A 15,874-nucleotide genomic window follows, 5' to 3' on the forward strand; every position below is an offset into this window, starting at 1 on the left:
TCAACAGAATCAAAATTTTGAAACTAAATCCCATTGCTGGTTTAAAGACCTTAATAACATCCCGCGGTCTCTTTGGGCATTTCTGCTCTTTTTCAAGCCGCTTATGGGATCATCTTGACGTCAATCTCCATAATATTCATAATATTCGTCAATATTTAAAAAATAAGAGTAACATACTGAATAATGGAAAATATCATAATACCTTTTTATTGCTCCATGGTGCAACAGCTACAGTACTGTGAGAAATTCTGATCAACACATTTCAAAAAAGATATAGCTGAACTGGAAGAGGTTACTTTTTTTTATTTTAGATTTTTATAAAACACTTTTTTCAGTGCTTCAAAGTAGGTATTTCCCTATCCCCAGAGGGTTTACAATCTATGTTTGTACCTGAGGCAATGGAAAGTAATGTTAAGTGACTTGCCCAAGGTCACAAGGAGCAACAGTGGGACTTGAACCCTGGTCTCCTGGTTCCTAGCCCACTGATCTAACCACTAGACTGCTGGTACTATCAGAGAAGCAGCCAAGCGTACTCCTGAAGAACCTATTGCACTATTCTGGCAATAAGTGGTAACAATGGGAAAGTATACATGAGGCTTTGGTCGCAATTGAGAAGGAAAGCATCTTGAGCTAGTTTGTGATTGATTGGCAGACCTGATCAGAGAAGGGCGACCAAAAATGATAAAGGGAATGAAGCAGTTCCCTATGAGGAAAAGTTAAAGAGATGGCTGAGGGGAGATATGTTAGAGGTCTATAAAATCATGAGTGGGGTATAGTAGAATGGAGGCATAAATCAGTTATTTACGTTTTCATAAAATAAAAAGACTAGGGAACACTCCATGAAGTTATTAAGTAGCACATTTAAAACAAAGTCGAGAAAATACTTTTACTCTAAATGAACAATTAAGTTCTGGAATTCATTGCTGGAGGATGGGATAAAGGGAATTAACACAGCTGGGTATAAAAAAGGTTTGGACAAGTTCCTGAAGGAAAAATTCATAAACTGTTTCATTAACTAGGTAGAGTTGAGGAAAACCATTACCTATCCCTGGGTGTAGGAAACATGGAATCGATTAGTTGAGATCCTGCCAGGTACTTGTGACCTGGATTGGCCACTGTTGAAAACAGGATATTTGCATTAATATGGGGAGGATAATTTTCAAACAACCTGTTATAGATCAAAGTCTGAAGGTATTTTTTAGCTGCCTATGTTAGCCAGAATTTTCAAAGCAGAATTATGAGCATAATTCTACTTCAAAAATTCATGTGTATGCATGAAACTTGGCATAGCATTCACACATAATGTTACACATAAGAATATGAGAACTGCCATATTGGGTCATGCCAAGGATCCATCAAGCTCAAAGCAGGTTAATGAGGTAATGAGATGTAAAAGAGCTCATGAAAAATTATGTGCACTAATTCCTTCAAAGATACATTAATTAAAAAAACGTAACCTACATCTCAGGAAGGCGTATTTAAGTTTTTTGTGATAATGTTCATAGGTGAAGTATGCATATACTTTACTGTCAGCCTTATTTGCATGTCATTAACATCTGTCATTAGTATGTATGATAAACACCGCATAAGGTAGATTAAAAAAAATGGACACGGCTATTTTATAATATACGCAGATTGGTATGTGCATGTTATAAAATACAGGTCCCGCACACGTGTGCTATATTTTCATGTCTACACACGCATGTGCGGGCAGATGGCCTGCTCCAAGCTTGGGGGGGAGCATTTTAGAAAAATATGTACGGCGAAGCAATCCGGCCTCCCCCAGTTCCCTCCCAATCCGCCACAATTAAGAAATGGACTGGGAGGGAACTTTCCTATCCCTAACCCTATCTTACCTTCCTCTTCCCCCTCTCCTCTCTGACCCCTAAATTAATTCTGATCTTTCTCATTTTTTTTTTTATACTTACTGATCCCTCAAGAGCAGAAGTAAACGCCGCACGCCAGCTGCTGCTGGCACACACTTCCCCGGGACAGCGACTAATGGCACTGTCACAGCCTGTTCCCATCCCTCCCTGTCCAGATCATGCCCCCCGGCCCGCCCATTTTGCAGGGCCCGGCACTTCTGCGCGTAACGGGGGTTATTGCACATGGCTGGGCCCATTCTAAAATCCGTGCAGCGCGCGCAAGGCCTGGTCACGCATATCCTATTTTTATGTGCGCGGCCATTTTAAAATCGGGCCTAATGTGTATTAATGGTCTATCTTAATACACTTTAGTACCAAGGCCCCTAATTTGTTAATGCTACAAGTATCTTCTATGAATCCTCAGAACCAAGGTCTTATTTTAAGTCTAAAGGGTTGACTGAGCTGTAAGTGGGAAATGCTGGGCTCCTAATGTGTGATCGGGATCATAGGGGGTTTCTCTCTTTGAAATATGTATATACCTGGTTGAGATCATTGTATGCCAGCTACTGTGCTCATTTAGATTTCTTATTCCATTTCTTTTGTTTGCTCTGCTCCCAGGCTTTATCAGCTCTCCTATGGTTTTGGGACTGCTTAAAAAAGTATATATAAGGAATTTTGGTTTTTGTATAATTATCTTCTTTTGGGAAGTTTTACTACATTATTTTCTGCGACAAGTTCTTGATTTTTGAATTTAGAAATTGCATAAATAATTTAAAAAAATGAATGTAAAAATATGTTTATAAACAAATCCCAAGTTTTAATTTTGTTTCCCCTAGTATTATTGCTTCAAATCTACCCTTCCCTTGCCTCAGTATGCCTCTGTTTCCCTCTGCCCCCATTATCTCACCTTCACTCTTAATGTTCTTTTGACATTCCAGCCCTCTTCTGGTTTAGGAACTATCCACATTCTACCCATCTCTGCACCCAGCTACAGAAAAGGTCTATCAACGCTGTCTCCAATAACCATCAATTCTCTTTTATGTCAGGAATGTAATGTGCTTGCAAAACAGGTCCTTAGGTATTCTAGTCTGCATGCACTTAAGAACATGGTATAGAGCTATCAGCAGTGGTAGCAGATGGGAACAGGACCTTGGTTTCTGTGAAAAGTAAGACTTGGAGCACAAACAGGAAAGGAGAAAAATATTAAAGGCATAAAAGTGTCTATAACAAAAGATGCTGTTAAGCAACGTTTTTTAGGGGTGGAGAGAAAGCACAGGAAGAAAGACATTGAGTAGTTGTCATGACAACCAACTCTTTATAATCTGGACCTCTCGCTATACTATGTAGTGGATTATACTTATAAGAGAAAGTGCTTTAGCGTTGTTCCAGCTGTTGCCCCCTCTTGTTTCACTATCCCAAATCATGTCTTTTCAAAGACTGAACGATAGATTATCCCCACATCTTAAAAAACATATGGACTCTTATTTTAATTTGATTTCAGAGGCTACATTGATAGAAGCACTTCAAGACATTCAAATTTGTGTTTTTAGTGTGTGTTACTGTATGCTCGTATTGTTAGAATTGAGATTTTAGCCTGTATATTGTCTTAGGCATTCAGTTTGACCAAGGAGATGGCAGAGAATTTTTCTTAATAATAATAAACCGCATATTCTAAAACCACTACTGTAGTTTTGAAACAAATGTCCTGTATGATAGGAAAAAAGTCCAACCTAGTTTAGTGTTACTGAATCTGCAAGTTTAAAAATATAATGTATATATGTAAAACATATATTAAAACAAAATCCTGGGTAGCCGGATAATATTGTTCCTGTATAGGTGTACAATTTTGGAAACCACACCTTCAAAGGGATATAACCGGTTGGAACAGGTCTAGAGCATGGCTACTAAAATGGTCAGTAGTCTTTGATTTAAAGCATATGGTGATAGAATTAGAGAGCTAAACATGTGCATTCTGGAAGAAAGGTGAGATGGGGAGATATGTTAGAGACATTCACATATCTGAAAGATTTCCATGCACAGGAGGTGAGTCTCTTTCAACGGAAAGGAAGCTCTAGAACTAGGGGTTATGCAATGAGGTTGAAAGGGGGTAGACTCAGGAGTAATCTTAGGACATATTTCTTTACAGAGAGGGTAATAGGTGCATGGAACTGCCTCCCAGTGGATGTGGTGGAGACAAAAACAGTTCTGAGTTCAAGAAAACATGGGATAAGTACAGGGGATCTCTAAGGAAGTGATGGGAATTATAATGCTAAATTAGTGGTTGGATGGGCAGACTGGATGGGCCATATGGTATTTTTCTGCCATCATGTTTCATCATTTCTAAACATGAGGTTTCCCAGAGGAGATGCACACAGATCTTGCATTTTGATTACATTCATATGAAAATAATCTGAACTTACTTATTAAGTATTTTGGTCCGCTTGGCACTTGAAAAATTTTCCAGTTGTAGAGATTCTTGAGTAAGGAAAGCAACAGCCAGGTGGAAGTAGTTGTTCCAAAGCTGAAACATCCCAAGAACAAGGAGAGAAAAAAATACATACAGGTTAATATTCTAGCAAAATGGTTTCCTTACATTAAGTTTCAACTTCAGACAATATAAAAAAACATATAACAAAACAATTCAAAATTAAAAACATTCAAAGGATTTTATACCCAATATTATTTTTGTTCAAAGAGTTAGAGATGAAAAAGCATGCCGCCACAAACATTATAACAGTGCACATAACAAGCGACTCATTTGCTCTTTGAAAAAATTCAGTAAACAACTATAAAACATAATATGCCTTGTCATTTTTCCTCTTCAAGCACTAATAAAGATGAAAATCCTCTTGTTATTAAGCCTTTCTGCAGGAGTGAGATCACTTTTAAATTGACACATTTCCCCCATTCTAATTGCATGCATGAGCAGTAATCCGAGGATAACATTATCTGTGAGATCAGATTATCTCTATTTCATGTGCTGCTTTACCAAGGTTATCATTTGCCGCGCCAAGGGACGAAAGGACATTTAGTTTGGGGAAAAAAAGCATGAGTGTTTGAATACAGGCACATCTACCTCTAAAAACGAACAAAGAAATGCTTGTCATGAATTATCCTATTAAATTAAAGCCATTGCCCTCTGCGAACAAAAGGCAGCAGATCAACAATGATACTCAAGTCACATCCAAGCATGCATCGGACAAATAGAGAGAATGAGATATCAAGTTTACTTGGGAATCTTGGCTAAGGAAATAATCTGTTTCAAATGCTAACATGCTGCACATGTGAACAACAGTTCATATCAAATGTCCCTACTGTCAAAATCTGTTTCTCCTGCCTAACATGGAGATCTCACTTAGAGACTAAACACCTGCAAATTACACCTTTACTATTACTAGTAAGACTATTTATCATTTCTAAGGCACTACTAGAGATAAGCAGTGGTGTACAGATACATGTAGTTTGCCTCTGTCTTGTGCTGCAAACACTATTCAGGAGTGCCATGGGTCTGGGTCAGAGTCTGGATGAGGGGAAGAAGTTAATCTCCAGGGCTCCTAGCGCGGTCACCAAAAATAAAGCAAGGATGCCAAAGTGATGTTCAAAATAAAGTCTTTACTGCAAATTAAGAAAAACTATCCAGTCCAACAGAACAAAAATACAAATCAGCATCATAACAATGGCTATACCGAAAAATTGTTTCCTTGTCTATGTCCCTTGCACCATTATCCATAGCCAAAAAAATCTCAAAATGTGGGTCAACTCTTAACTTGTAATCCAACTTCTTTCAGCTGCTCTTTGCCCAGTCTCACTCTTTCAGCCTGGGAAAATAGTCCAAAAGCTCACACTTTTATCCACCCCAGCCTTTCTGGTCGCTTGGGCAAAAAGAAACTCTGATCCATTCTTTGGGATAAAGGGAGAGGGGGAGGGTGCCTTCCCTTTGGACTGATCAATTCTCCAAAAAAGAATCCACAAATCTCAATATCCAAAAGTCACTGATTTGAGATCCTGAGGGGATCTCCATCTTCTCTCCTCCAAGTCACTCTCTCCAACTCCATCTTCAGTCACCTTCCCACTGAAGACTGTCTTGAGATCTTATTTATTTTATTTATTTATTTTAATTTTTTCTATACCGGCATTCGTGATAATATCACATCAAGCCGGTTTACAATAAACAATGGGTGATAACCGGAACAGAGAACGAAATAATATGAACTATAAATAATATAGATCTTGAGGGGATCACTAGCTCCTAATCCACTCAGGTCTCTCCTTCCCTCTGGCGCCTTCAGCCGCGTCTAGCCCATGGGGTTAAATACCCCATGGGCTAGATGGGGATAGGCTTCATGGGGTTAAAAAGCTGCTAGTGCTCAGCTGCACAGTAAGAAATATTCTGTGGACACATTCAAATGAGGGTGGAATGGGAGAAGCAACAATCTTAAGAGTGATATGGGGGGGGGGGGGCATGACCAAGATGGCATCCTGACTGGCCATGCAAACTCGCAGCTCCGGCGTTTCCTTTTTAAGAAAACCTTTTTCTTGGACTTTTGCTTCATTTTTGGTGTCATGGGAAAGAGGAAAGGTGTTGTGCATACCTTTCCGACTTCTGGAGCTATGCAGCAGACCACCATGCCAGAGTTTTCACCAGTTTTGCCTTCCTCAATGTCGACCGTCGACTTGGTTGGAGGAGCGGCCAGCCCGTTGATAGCAGAAACATCGCTGAGCCTGGTCACTCATTCATCTCCTCTGCCTCCTGGGTTTGCCACTGGAGAGGCAATGGATTCGCCGGAATTAGGTTATCCTGCCAGCACTGTTCCTGCTCACCTAGCTGATGTTTTGGCTCCTGCTGCTTCAGTTGGACCGCGGTCTGAAATGGTGGAGCAGTCATCTTCCCACAAGGCAGTTGCCTGTTTGTTTGAGGAAGCGGTCTCTGACTCTACGGCTGTCGATGAATCTCCTCCTTTTGGTACAACTGTTGGATCACAGGATATACGAGAAGTTCTCAACACCCTTCAGGTCAGGCCTATTTTGTCTAAACCTTCTCAAGTGACTCTGGATTCTGTCTGAAATGTACTTTCATCTGTGGAAAAATCTGTTTCATCATTATTCACTTTTGTCGTTAGATATTCATTCCAAATGTATTAATCAAGATCATCGTATTACTGCTTGTGAGGAACGAATATCAAATTTGGAGTCCTCTATTGCTGAAATTAAAGATGTGCAAACTAAGCAAATAGTGGAATCCTCTGTACTTTCAAGTAAAATAGAAAGTTTGGAAAATTCTTCTAGAAATTTGAACATCCGCATCCTGAATTTTTCTCAAATACCATTGCTTTCGCCTATGGAAATGTTTAAACTTTATCTGAAAGAAATTCTTCAGATTCAGGATACGGCTTTTCCTCCAGTTCAAAAGGTTTACTATTTGCCATCATCTAAGAAAGACAAGGATAAAACATCACAAGAAGTTGCATTGAATCAATCTGAGTTTATTGAGAATTCTTCATTATAATAGAGCAACCATATTTGTTTCCTTTGTTTTTCTACAGGACCGAAATAATATTCGTCTCTTTTTTCAAAAGCAAAATTTGCTATTTAAAGGGGAAAAATCTGGATTTTTCCAGATCTTGCAAAGTCCAACGCAGAAGAAAATTTATCTCTTTAAAATCTGAAGTTTTGGACCTTGGGGCCTCTTGTGTAATTAGATATCCATGTAAATGTGTTGTGGTGTTGAATGCACTTAAATATATTTTCTTTGACCCCACTCATTTGCGGGATTTCATTGAAGCCAAATGAGCCGGTACTGCTCAATCCATCTGAGATGTGTATAATAAGGCATTGTCAATAAGGACTCTTTTCTGTTACCAGTTTTGCATTACTATTGAATGGTCTATTTCGTTCTTGGACCTTTTTGCTGCCCCCCCCCCTCATATTATTTTTATATTATCAAGGAGAATGGGCTGCATATATTTTTTATTTTTGTCTAGCTGCATGTTACTTGTCCGCAACTTTATTCTCTGATTTATTTTCAAATATGTTTGGATTTGAATCATGCTAAACTTTAATAAAAATAAAGTTAAAAAAAAAGAGTGATACGGGAAGCCCCTCCACCACCTCTGCTCTTCTGTTCCCTATCCTCTAATCACTCTATTCTTTTATTGGCTCCCCTGAGCATAACATAGCAGCACTAAAGCACTGCACCCACAAGTGTCTGTGGCAGAAATGATATCCTTGGACCACCAGGGACTTTTGGCAAGTCTTGGGGGACCCTACTGACTCCCACAAGACTTGCAAAAGTCTAGCGGGGGTCCGGGAGCGACCTCCTGCACTCGGACCGTCGGCTGCCAGTAATCAAAATGGTGCCGATAGCCTTTGTCCTTACTATGTCACAGGGGCTACCGGTGCCATTGGTCAGCCCCTGTCACATGGCCATCGGCGCCAACTTGTGCTCCTACCTTGTGACAGGGGCTGACCGATGACACCAGTAGACCCTGTGACATAGTAGGTCAAAGGCTATTGGCTCCATTTTGATCGAGGCAGGCCAGACAGCCCGATGGCACAGAGGGAGAAATTGCTCGCGGGACCCCGCTGGACCACCAGGGATGTTACTAAGTCTTGGGTAGGGATCGAGATGGTGTGGGGGGGGGGTTTATATTTAATGCATTATAGTAAATTTTAATGCTTGGGGTGGTTTTTTTCGAGCTTTATTTTCCCGTGTCGTTTTTTGGGCCTGTTTCATTTTTCCCCATTTAGTTTTTGTTCATTTTTCCAAAAAACTAACCGAGGAAAAACAAACTTTACTCCGAAGCGTCCAACTCAAAAAAATGACCCGGCAGAAAAAAACAAAGCTTACCTCTAGTAAACATACATTAGGCAGATCTCTTCTGGGCCAGAGATCCATAGGGCAGGTGCTGCTCCCAAGGAGATGCACAAGTTTAAGAAAACATTATTTTACCACAAACCTTCTTGACATGATATAAAATGGGTATATATGATATATATTATGTGAAAAAAAAATATATATGTTTATGTATGTATGTTTAATAATGGCAAAGACCAGCACTCATGTTATCATGGTCCTTTGTATGTCACTGAATAATTTTAAGAACCAAAGGCAAAAAAAAAAAATAGAACAGAAACAGAATCTTTTCAAATCTGAATATTTCAAATGGAGACTCAGTAAAATTAATGCTGACATTCCAAAACTCCTAGCTCATATTAGAAAGCAATAGTTTCCAGTCCCATATTTAAAGATTGCTTATCCGCTTTATTCAGTAAAGTTTTAATTTTTATTGCTTTAATTTTATATAGCACTGACAAAGAACTTAATACAATGCAAAATAAATGCTAAATTAATACAGAGACACATATTCATAGACATGTGATGGTAGAAAAAGAACATGTGGCCTATCTAGTATGTCTAATTACACCAAATATATCAGTTTTTCAATCTCTAGCATTCCTTCAGAGATCCCCTGGGTTTATCTTATGTTTTCTTGAATTCAGGTACTGAGCTGATGGTCTACCACCTCCATGGGGATGCTGTTCCATGTATCTACTACCCTTTCTGAAAATAAACGTTTCTTAAGTTTCTCCCAAGTCTACCCTCTTTTACCCTCATCCCATGAGAGCTTCCTTTCCTTTAGGGCAGTGGTTCTCAACCCTGTCCTGGGGACCCCCCCAGCCAGTCGGGTTTTCATGATATCCACAATGAATATGCATGAGAGAAAATTTGCATACACTGCCTCCATAACATGCAAATTTTCTCTCATGCATATTCATTGTGGATATCATGAAAACCAGACTGGCTGGGGGGGTCCCCAGGACAGGGTTGAGAACCACTGCTTTAGGGAATACATGTTTAGATCTTAAGTCTGTCCCTATATGCTTTAGAGCAAAGACAACTGATGATTTCAGTAGTCACCATTTGGACCATCTTCAGCTGGTTTATTTCCTTTTGAAGATGTGGTCTATTCTTAACACAATTCATATAAGTGCAGTAATTAAGGAACTTTTCTTCCTCAACGAGTTTATAATTAAGGTTTCTGAGTTTAGGTGTTTATGAATAGTAAATGTAGGTGCTTATTTTCCAGTTAATTAGGATTTCTTTTGGAGTAACAAAAATTGGTGTTTATTGGTGTTCTTGCAGTTCAAGTACCTTTGTTGGATACCTTTCCTGGTAGAATCAAATACATACAGTTGTGTGGCTGAGGATTCCTTAGTACTGAAAAGGCATAAAAACAAAGTGGAGGATCCAGGCTGGCAAAGGGGAGGTGAGAAAGTACTAGGGGAGGTAGTGTTAATCTAATAAGCAACTCAGAGATGATAGGAAGGGCCCTCTTGTACTGCACGAGGAGATAGGGGAGGGGGCAAGAAGGCCTGTGGGACCAGTAGTGGGCAGGGGATAAGACAGAACAGCAGAAGTGTAAGGCTTTTTTTTTTTTTTTTTAAAGTGAGGCAAAGTGTGCAATTAATGTAGAAGAGGGCAGAGAAGCAGATGGAGATTTGCAGGAGGGAAATGATTCTGACTGCTTCATTTTGAACAGATTATAAAAGGCAAGGTGGGAAGCAGGGATAGCACACAGAAATAAATTGCAAAAATTAAGGAACGAGATAATCAAGATAAAGATTAGGGCTTTAGCTATGGAGACCGCAAGAGGGGGATAGATTATGGCAATGTTGTGAAAATGGTGACAACATTTGGTAACATAAATAACAGTAGAAAAAGACCCACATGGCCCATCCAGTCTGCCCACCAATTTTTTTTTTAGGGGGTAATAACTGCTGCTTCATGCAGGTTACCCCCATGCTTTAAGGGTAGTAAATATTACACCACACCATCTGTTAAGGGTAGTGACTGCTGCTTCAAGCAGGTTACTCAAGTTAACACAATTACCCCCTCCTTTTCTTCATTTCCATCCTTTAGTCACTCTCGACTAAATTTTAAAATGCAGACGCGGGTAAAAACCCAGAGATACGCATGTGACCCGGCCGCGAGCTTGATCTTGGTTAACCACTTTGAGACCTACTATTGTTATATGATCTATTTCTATGTTGGATTTATATATGCTGGAGCACAGATCACTGCTGCAGTCTTCACAGAAAAAACGGAAAGCAAACCATGACATCTGGACACCTTTTGTGCATACATTGCCAAAACATTTGATGAACAATCTCAAACTGGACTCAAAGTTATTTGTTGCACCTCTTTCATTTGAGTCGAAGACCTAGTTCCTTCTTTTTTTCTTTATAGATTAATGCTGCTCCCAATTGCTGGGTAGAGGGAGGGGGGAGGGGAGGGAAGGCTTGGATATGGTTGAGGGTAGCAGTGATCATGTTTATTCTTGGTTTGATTGTTATGACTTTGTGTTTACTGCAGTTAAATGCAAAATTTCTCAATAAAAAGGAGCATTAAAAAAAAAGAATGCCTATTGTACCCAATTTGTAACACCTTGAACTCAGAAGAAAAACAATTATATCCGAATTCAGTAATATAGGATATTCATATTTCACTCTTTGAATGGAACCAAAGCCGATTGACAGCTACTAATAAAATAACCAAAATATACTAAATATAGCTCAATTAAACATGACCTCTAAAGAAAAGAAAGAGCATTTCCTCTCACCTGTAATTCAAAGTTGGCTTGATCGAGAAATTTTTTGTTCAGCATGTCTGCATACTGATTAATTGCTCGCAAGAAAACTCTGGAAGATCAACAGAAAATTGCATAATTATACATATACTTTGGCATTTTTGTAAGCTTGGCATTCTAATCAGATACAAATGTGCAAAAAAATAAAATTAAAAAAATAGCTACTTGAGGTATTCTTAAAATAAATGAAAAAGAATTCTCGAAATAAATGAAAAAATAGTAAATGCAGAATAAAAGAGAGAATAATATATTTAAAACATTGAATAGCTGTTTTAGATGAAATCACTTTTGAAAAACACAGATAATTAGAATCATGCCACTGAATTCTGCTGATTATTTAAGAACCTGAATTGTTGTTAATTTTTCAGCTGTTTTGAAAGCTGCGTCAAAACAATCATCTGTTCTTCATCATATGTTCTCATTTTACCTTAAATGCACCGATAATAACTGCTGAGAAAAGCTGCTAAAATTTTCAGTCCAGTTTTCAGGTTGAGCTTTCTAAATAACTAGCTGGGAAGCCACCACCAGTGCATTACAATTTTTTTTTCTTATCAGAATAGCTTTTCAACAGTGGTAGCTTAACAAGGCTTTTAGAAAGAAAAAATACACTACAGACTCACATTTAAGGTAAAATATGTAATTCTTTGTTACCTGGAACACATGTTTCAAGAACATTATTTCTCTATAGCTAAAACTTTTAGTTGAAGTTTATCGCTGTGTAGCAAAACACCCTTGTAAACAGGCATGACCTTTTAGTAGAACACATACAGCTTGCTTTATTTGCCCACTGAGCCACTGTTCAAAAGTTTCAAACTTGTACTAACTTAACCCTTTTTTGCATCTTTTACCATGAGTCCCATACATGGGCACACATTTTGCTGTGCAACTACAGCTAGATGGATTTTGCCTATTATGTACCAAGCATACTCCTGTGTGTCAAACTTTTTTTTTGGCTGTGAATGTACCAGGTAATATTTTTTAATTAAACTGTACAGACCAAAAGCCTAAAAAGAATTCAAACAGGCTTTGGAATGTATATAGGAAGAGGATGAGGGTCATGGCAGGATCAGTGGCAATATATGATTGCCACCTGTTTTCCTATTGATATTTAAACTTCCCAAGGAAACTCCTTAAGAGCCTGAATGCATAGCCATTTATGATATAAGCATGAGGTAAGTAAATATGAGATATAGTTCTCCACTTACATTTTTTTATAATGATTGAATTATGAAAATAGATGAAAGATGCACATATGGACCATAGTGAGGATTGATGCTACTGCTCACAAGTTTCAAACTTGCACTAATTCAACCTCTTTTTGTTTCTATTACCAGCTATCCAATACATGTGCACATATATATATATATATTTTTTTTTATATTCTTGGGTAACTTCTCTTTGAGACATCACTTCAAATTCTATTGCTGAGGTTTCTTTTTTCTCCAAAGCAGAAAAGGCATTATGTAGGGTTAACAATGGTGAGACTGGGTGTCTCTTTATCACAGGCCTTATTCTGCAAGAGCTCACAGTTATCCAATTGTTCCTGGGTTTTTGAATCCTGGATGCTTGACATCTCTGTGGGAGTGAGGGTAATGCACCAGATACTGCAAAGTTGGGGAAATTGGGGATCTGTCAAATGTCTTGCTCTATTAGAGCCCAGTATAAACCATTTTTTCCTTGGTTTCTGAAACTTCCATGAGAGATGGGCAAGAGATACTGGATGTTTCAAGGGAGGGGAGGCTAACTGAAACCTGGACAATTCCTCCCTCAGATGAATCAGCTCCATTTTAATTGCAGACAGCTGAAGGCAAAAGGACAACCTTCGATTCTCCAAATGATAGGTCTTGGGACACAACTGAATGAAAGACATTTTGATAAATTATCAATAATCCCTTAAAATCCTATGTATAAGGTATGGTAAAATTTAGGCTCTAGCAAAAAATGTGAATATGTTTTTGAAATAAAAACTAAAAGTATTAGTGTTAGCCAGTAAAGATTATCAGGTAGAATACAAATACCATATTCTACAAGCATTATGACAGCTTAAGTTACTATTATCTGAGCTGTGGAAGATGAATTAATTGAAGATACTGAACTATGAGTCCAGGCAAGACTATATAAGAAAAGTAAACTCAGGGGTGGGTGTGTAGAGGGATAGGGAGGGAGGAAGGGAACTAAACAGTTGAGATTACTTGCAGGAAAAAAAACAATTTCACTTAGCTTGTAGCTGTTTCTCACTGAAAGATCTGCAGTCAATGGCTAATTTCTGCTACCAAATGCTAGGCTCTAGGCAAATGATTTCTACAAAGAGCCTCTCCCTCTAGACACATATAATAAAACTTAGGGGATTTTTTTTCTGATTTTTCTTTTTCAGTCCCAATATATACTTTTCAACTATTGTTCACAAATAAAAGATATCCCCCTCAAAGGCACAAAATAATACAAAAAACATGCTTAGACCAGTTATTATAAATAAGCAAGTTCACTAAGCTTGTAGGTGCCTTTCATAGGAAGACCTGTGGACAATGGCTAATTTCTGTTACCAAATGCTGGGCTCTAGGCAAATGATTTCTACAAAGAGCCCCAACCCCTAGTAGGAATGGTCTCAAATTCAGAGAAATTGGTACATCAGGAGGATATACAGTATCATGATTGGAATCACTGAAAAAAAAACCCCAAGAAGGAAGCATGAACTGAGCTTGGAGATCTTGAAAAGTTTTAAAACTATTACATAAAATATGTTGAAGAGACCAAATGCCCCATGAAGACCAGGAACACCAGTGAAAACAATGCTGATTGATTTTGAAAGCCAGATTATAACAAAGTACTTGGCCAGGTTCTTGTAGCCTGGTTTGGCCTCTGTTGGAAACAGGATGCTAGACTTGAAGGACCCTTGGTCTGACCTAGCATGGAAATTTTTTATGATCTTATGTTCTCATGAAAAAGAGTGATCCCATTTACAATCCATATGTTTCTCAAGTTATGCAAATGCTTGAGAGGTTTGATTGAAGTATAGGATTTACCTTCAGTAATGAAGGAAGTGGATATACTGGGAGATAATTGAATTGTAAGGATGCAACCAAAGAGACTTCAAGTTGAAACCAAGGGCCATGTATCATCCACTGAGACACCTGTCACAGTATGAAAGCTATAGATCATTGAAAAAACAGGGAAATTGATACCACCTGTCGCTGCCTTGCCTAGGGCTTTCTACCAAGGCCTTTTTTTGCCACTTTGGGTTGCTGCTTTGTGCCTCTCATGATACTTGGAGGTCTTCATGTCACTCTTTCTATTCCTTTCACCCTTTATTACTGCCTTGAGTGGTATTCTGACTCTTTTGGTGCATTGAACCAATCATACCACACTTGGTTCCAATTTGCTCCTCTCCTATAGCCTTAAGAGGTTCATGCCACTTTTGTGGGTGCCCTTTGCTCCACTTTTGCAGCCTTGAGGTGATTTGGCCTATCTAGCTGCTGTTTTGCTCCTCTGATGATTCCTTGGCATACGTCTGCCACTGCTAGTACCAGTTTGCCCTATTACGGGTTCTTGGGTTCTTCATGCCCCTTTTGATTCTACATTGACATAGTCTTGATGCATTGGCATGCCATTATCCTTCTGATGATGTTTTCCCACCAGTTTCATTAGAAAGGAGTAAAAAATCCTAATTTGGGAGCCCGAAATAGGCTGCATTGCTTCCTCCATTGATTACAATGGTAAACAAATGAACAAATAAAATACCATTTTTTTTGTTTGAATTTAATGAAATGAAAAGAAGTGCCCTGCGAAATGATTTTTTTTCCTATACATCCCTGGCAGCGGCACACACATATTTCACATCTCATCCCGAGAAAATTCAAACTACAAGTATGAATTTTTGCTATTCTTTGATACATATTTTTTTATTGATCTGTTTTACTTCATTTTATTTCTATTTTATTGTACATTCTGGGGCAGATTTTAAAACAAATACGTGGATGCATTGTTATAAAATCAGTGGTCGGCACGCGCAAGGGGGTGCACACTAGTACAAGTTATGCGCACTGAGCCCACTGGCTTTCCCCATTCCCCCCCCATCATCCCCTCAATTCCCCTCCCTGTCCCTCCCCCCAGCCCTAAAGAAACCCCCCCGTACCTTTGTTTTGGAAGTTACGCCTTCCAGCCGACTGCCGGCGCATGATTCCCCTGTGCCGGAGCTCTCAGCCACGCCTCCTGGACCACCCAGCCACGCCCCAGACCATCTGCCCTGCCTCCGTCCCGCACCCTGCCCACCCATTCAGACAAGCCTCAGGACATGCGCGCGTTCCAGGGCCTTTTGAAAATAGGCCCAGCGCATGTAGGTCTTTGAAAATCTGCCCCTCTATG

The 15,874-nt window shown here is 39.1% G+C and overlaps 1 protein-coding gene across 5 annotated transcripts in view; it reads right to left on the bottom strand.

The window, feature by feature from the left end:
• The window catches only part of DOCK1 (dedicator of cytokinesis 1), a 1,428,876-nt gene that overhangs the window by 355,770 nt on the left and 1,057,232 nt on the right, over nt 1-15,874 (bottom strand). For all 5 annotated transcript variants that reach the window (XM_029610025.1, XM_029610029.1, XM_029610028.1 and 2 more), the window contains 2 exons: nt 11,486-11,564; nt 4,286-4,386 (listed from right to left, as the gene is read on the bottom strand). In XM_029610025.1, coding sequence (XP_029465885.1) covers nt 4,286-4,386; nt 11,486-11,564 — 180 coding nt within the window. The remainder of the gene's footprint in view (nt 1-4,285; nt 4,387-11,485; nt 11,565-15,874) is intronic.

Source organism: Rhinatrema bivittatum, chromosome 7 (genome assembly GCF_901001135.1).
Source record: "Rhinatrema bivittatum chromosome 7, aRhiBiv1.1, whole genome shotgun sequence".
NCBI lineage: Eukaryota > Metazoa > Chordata > Amphibia > Gymnophiona > Rhinatrematidae > Rhinatrema > Rhinatrema bivittatum.